Source organism: Priapulus caudatus, unplaced genomic scaffold, assembly GCF_000485595.1.
Source record: "Priapulus caudatus unplaced genomic scaffold, Priapulus_caudatus-5.0.1 Scaffold58, whole genome shotgun sequence".
Taxonomy (NCBI): Eukaryota; Metazoa; Priapulida; class Priapulimorpha; order Priapulimorphida; family Priapulidae; genus Priapulus; species Priapulus caudatus.
The window spans coordinates 612,619-617,924 of NW_014577119.1; the positions used below are offsets into that span (position 1 = coordinate 612,619).

At 44.0% G+C, this 5,306-nt stretch overlaps 2 protein-coding genes across 2 annotated transcripts in view; both read right to left on the reverse strand.

The window, feature by feature from the left end:
• The window catches only part of LOC106821100, a 7,555-nt gene extending 2,574 nt beyond the window's left edge, over positions 1 to 4,981 (reverse strand). Inside the window, exons 1-7 of the mRNA XM_014825757.1 lie at positions 4,917 to 4,981; positions 2,673 to 3,379; positions 2,361 to 2,444; positions 1,945 to 2,121; positions 1,344 to 1,475; positions 1,026 to 1,173; positions 524 to 572 (exon numbers count right to left, since the gene is read on the reverse strand). Of these exons, the coding sequence (XP_014681243.1) occupies positions 524 to 572; positions 1,026 to 1,173; positions 1,344 to 1,475; positions 1,945 to 2,121; positions 2,361 to 2,444; positions 2,673 to 3,379; positions 4,917 to 4,945 (1,326 nt within the window). The 5' untranslated portion in view covers positions 4,946 to 4,981. The remainder of the gene's footprint in view (positions 1 to 523; positions 573 to 1,025; positions 1,174 to 1,343; positions 1,476 to 1,944; positions 2,122 to 2,360; positions 2,445 to 2,672; positions 3,380 to 4,916) is intronic.
• On the reverse strand, positions 3,406 to 4,899 carry LOC106821101 (rRNA methyltransferase 1, mitochondrial-like). The gene has a single exon (XM_014825758.1). The coding sequence runs from the start codon at positions 4,691 to 4,693 to the stop codon at positions 3,521 to 3,523; it is 1,173 nt and encodes a 390-aa protein (XP_014681244.1). The 5' UTR covers positions 4,694 to 4,899; the 3' UTR covers positions 3,406 to 3,520.
• Positions 4,982 to 5,306: the final 325 nt, after the last annotated feature.

Genomic DNA, 5,306 nt, shown 5'->3' on the forward strand with positions numbered 1-5,306 from the left:
TCACTTGGTCCTGGTGCGGTTGCTTGCCCTCTTGTGTAGTAGTAGTTGTTCCATTACGTACACACCTTGTCGGTCCGGCAGCGTGCGTGCGACTCTCCCGCGTGCGTCGTCAGTTGTCTTGCACCTAGCAGACGCCGCAGCAGTCGAACCTGCTCGGCGAGGCAGCGTGCGTGCGATCTCCATCGCTCCTCACGTCGTCGCGTCGGCAGCGTGCGTGCGACCTCCCGCGTTGTGTCGCCGGCTGTTACCTACCAGCAACGCCGGCGAAGAGAGCGAGGCATTTGTTATTTGCTTGCACACTGATGACTTCACAAGTACTTACCCAAACCAACACTGCAATCCACAAACCTCCCGTCATCATCTTCATCACTGCCAAGCTGGAATAAAAACCCACTAGCATTTGTATACACACAGACATGATACACAAGTTGACTTCACTATGGTTTCTCTGACAACCAATACCCAGTATGAATGTGTAAGTGAATAAACCCTAATCTACTGAACATGTATAATGTTAACCTACCTCCATTCTGGCCTGATGAAACACGGACTTTGTGGGGTTCATTGTCTGCCTACGTAAAATTAACATAATATATATAAAATTGTGCCAATTAATAGATAATTTCTCTGAAATGTGTATTTTAATGTGACGTTTATAATAAGATATTCTTAATTTATTATTATTTATAAACACTGAGCTAGGGAAAACGATCGCATTTCAATTTACACATCATCATCACAGTTCAAATTTGAGTCATTACGGTTATTGCAGGACGTTATTGGATGAGTGTGCAACAGCTCACACGAGACAATACGTTCTAATTTTCTCAAATTTCATCAAACGTTACGGTTGGTCCTTGTCGCTGGTGGGGTGTCTGTCTTACATGTTTACCCTGAGAGAGGATGTGGCTCATGTGCTTAGCCTACATGTCTTACATGCATACTGTTATGGTAAACGTGTTTTATGTTTGCCATGAGAGTGCATGCGTCCTACGTGCTTCCTCCAAGATGTGCATGGTTCTTACATGTCAGGTTTACGAGGCGACCTGTCGCATACATCCATTATGGCCTTCGGTTCTACGCCAAACATCACTCGGATTGTCGTCAGAAGTGCATTCTCTAATGACGAACCAGACGGCAGTTTGTCCACAATCTTCATAAACAACAGAAGGCCTGCAATTACAAACATGAATAAAAACACACACCACAAAATATGATAATGAATCGTTAACATTTTAAACTTTTGTAAAACGCTGAGAAACTGCAAATTACCATAGACAGATATTTGAGTGTTTTTTCTGCCATAATAGTAAAAACTCTCTGAACCCGTGAAGTATCATTACCCTGGCTGATTGAGCAAATTTGCCGGGCGTGACGGGACGCCATCATGGTGTTGCACATCGCCACGATGCTAAGGTGAAGTATGTCATCCCACTGCTTGTCTGGCGCTGCTTCAAAGTGCTCTCTCGCCAAATCTTTAAGGAAAAAATTAAGTGAATCCTTGACACCTAAAATGTTTCAATTAAAATAGCCAAATCCGCACATAACTAACAGTCATTTTATATGGTAAACGTGGCTTTTATGGACAGGTGGACGTTCTATAGAGGCGGCTTCACGGTATAACTCTTACTTATAGAAATTGCCAAAAGTGACATTTAAGGACAGGTGGTGATGCTATACAGGTGGCTGCTAACACTGGTTTGACTCTAACCAGGTGCAACTGATCCAACTATGCAGTGATTCCATCTAAGTGTTTGACATTAAAACGTTCAGCTAACTCTTCATTATTGAACGATTTAACACGAAGCATGCATTCAATATTACAACAATGAGCGTGCTCTGTGCTAGTGTACCACAAAACAGCAGCGCTGTGTGAGTGTACGCAACCGCATCAAAATTTTATTATGCGAGTCAAAAATGATGTTTACTGAGCAAGTGGCCTACCGACTATAGCTTGAACGAGGCTCGAGTTTCCGAGAAAGTTCTTTGCAAAAGCCGCTGAAGTCGCTAGATTGGCAAATGTAGCTGCCACCTGAGATTTCACATCAAGGTCGGGGTAGTAAAGAAGCTTCACCAGGCTGTCCATGAGATCTCGGTTTTTGAAGTACGTCTGGTCATTCCCTGGGTGAAATCAAGAATATAGCAAAGAAGACAATGGAAAAATGTGATAAATACTTTTCATCAATCAAATTTCAAAACCGTTTTTGCATCACTCTAAAGAAACTTTTCTGGTGCAGGTATTCATCCCATACAAGTGTGCATCTCATACATGTTTTAACAGTAGACAACTAATTTTTTTAAACATCTATTGATGAATATGGATAACGATAAACGTGAATTTTGTAGCAATCCCTTGCCACCTGTTTTAGCAACAAGCTCCGACACATTTCTGATGATCGCTGTGCAGTTCCTCACCAGCTTTACATCAATACTTGGCAACACTCCTGTAACAACAAGTGTGATGCGACTTTTATGACTATTCGTGCAATGTCTCTGTAATATCTATTATGTTTTCCTATATCTTACCATAAATGCATCCATTTTCACTACAATCTTAAGTAATCTACTTGTCACACGAGAAACAATGATGTCTCAAAATAAGTTAAAAAATGGTCAAACCAAACATGGTGACATTTTACCACAATTAAAATGGCCCGGTGATGTTCACTTGCCTCGCAGCCTGCAGGTTCTGTGACCCTCTTCTGCTCCCAGCTTTACGGTGAAATGTGATGCGTCGCTGACATCTACCACCGTCACATCCATCCACTCTCCAGCCTCCTCCTCCTCCTCTTCCCCAGAAGTGTCTCCAGCAGCAGCCACCCCCTCTGCTCCACAACCACGCCTCGCAGACGAGCACCTCCATGCCGCACCAGTAGAGATCAGCACCTGCACGAGGTCAACATCCTCATCGCCACTAGTGTCGAATAGTTCGATCACCTCGAATTTCACTTGGTGAGCATTTGCTCGCCCGTTATCTGCAAGCGTTGCGATGCGACCAACGAGCTTCTTGTTCAGTAGAAGACTCTTACACACGACGGTCGCCTCCTCAGTGAACAGTATATTTCCCGGGCGACCAACGTCGCACAGTGCGACCACCATGTCCCAGAACAGGCCGACGCAGGGTGGTGCGCCGGGCGCCATGTCAGTAGTCAGCACGTGTAGAAGCAGCGTTGCTTGCTGGATAAGTGCCACCCTGCCATCCTGCTCTGTGGTGGATCGCAGCACGGAGCAGAGTGAGGCGAGCATGTTTTTCAGGTATTCGTCTTCGCTCACAGTCGTCCGTATCCGCTGACTCTTCTCGCAGATTTTCGCCAGGCAGCCAATCATGCCCAGCTTTTTGTTCCAGTGAATGCTCGGCACTTTCAGAGCCTCAGTCAAACTGAAACAAACATATGTTGATGGCAACAACTTGTAAACGAATAAAACTTTTTACTCGCTTGCCATCTTTGGATGCGTACAATTCAAGATGCCAGCATTTATTATGGCCACCAACAAGAAGACATGATATTTTAACGTGCGATTATTTAGCTTTAGTAAAAGACAGCATCTCTGTACAAACTTTTTCACTTGTTTTTTTTCCTTGTAGTAACGAGTACAACAAAATCCCAGTCGCCACAGACACGTTCATAGAATCGATGTTAGCAACAAGGCTTCGTCTAGGTGTGATGGCTATGTGGTAGTCACAGAGTTTGCTCATGGCTGTTGAGACTCCAGTGCCCTCATTGCCAATAATTAGAACAGATGGTCTGTTAAGCACAAAACTCTCCAAGGAACACAACGTCGGATTCTCAGGGCAACTCCTTGAATCCTCGAGACAGTCATTATCACTGCTACCACACCGAGTTGACAGTAACTGCCAGTTCAGTTCCTTGCAGGCAGTCAGAAAATTAATACCGCTGGCCACCTCATAAACTGGCATGACTTCCAGAGCACCTGCACTGGACTTGCTGACCACTGGAGACATTGGACAGCTGCTCCCTCTGGTGGTGATTACCGTGTCCACGCCCAGGAAGTAAGACGACCGTAGAATGGAGCCAAAGTTCATCGGATCTTGAACTTGGTTAAGAAGCAGCCACAGGACTGGCGAACCATCGGGATTGTAGTGAGGTGGCCTCACATGCAGAGGGTGATAGGCTAGCATCCCAACATCCATGCACACTCCCTGGTGCAGTCGAAAGCAAGATAGCTCGTCTAAGTCTGTTCTTCCAACTTCCGAAACTTGTACACACATATTTTCAGCAGTTTGGGCAATATTCCTTACTTTTTCATTTGTGGTGAGAATGTTCTTTTTAACATACAGCTGAAAGATCTTTCTTCTCTTCTGCTGTAATGCTAGCAATATCGGACTGATTCCGAAGAGTATTTCTCCAGTTATTTGAATTTTGGAAGGTTTTGCCTTCTTCACTTTCTCCTTCCCTAAGCCAGGCAGGCCATAATTGTACGCATATTCACGTTTACGTTTTCTCACAGTCCTGCTATTTTCCATTGCCAAAAGATCACCACTAATGTATTGTTCGTTTGTATCCCCATCTTCACTACGATTTTGTTCAAACGGCTTCTTTCTATTTGAACTTAGTAGCCGAGCGTTTGCTATATTAGGAATCATTGGGGTTTTTTGACGAAGAGAACTAAAATGCCCTCGCAACCGGCATAGCCATAGATTACAGAAAATGTTGGAAGCCTGCTTTTGCATTTTGTATTTGTTCAGTCCGATTTAGGTCTCAACAAGCAAAATTTGGTTATTTAATTAGGATTATAAAATAAAGCAAGGATGTTTCCACTGTTCATTAGCGGTCATTTAAACTCGTACATGGTCCAATCAATCAGTCACGAGTTAACCTACAGAAATGGGTTTGATGAAAACAGACGAATGGTTCTTTGTTACATATAACTAATGAACATTCGTTAAAACTAACCTATGAATTTTCATGCTGCTTGACGCCATGCTTGCCAGGCCAACACACAACTTACTAGACGGGGTTTCTGACTCGTCGAGTTATGATAAACTGTCAATGAGAAGAGCTGGATACAGTCTATCACTACAGTTGCAAACAGAGTCCTCTAGAGACCAAATACTGAAATAAATACATTCAGAACAATCGCCTAGGATTTAATTATTATATTTTATATATGCACAAGATGGCAGCACTTCCCTACTCCGGAATTTTGTTCGGATTATATAGGAATGCGGTTTCGTATAATTTGAACTGACGTCGCGGTGTCTTTATAGGCTCAATCAGAGGCGCCGGAAGTGGGGGAGGGGGGGCAGGGGAGGCGGCCGCCCCTCCAATCCAAAAAGTGGGGGG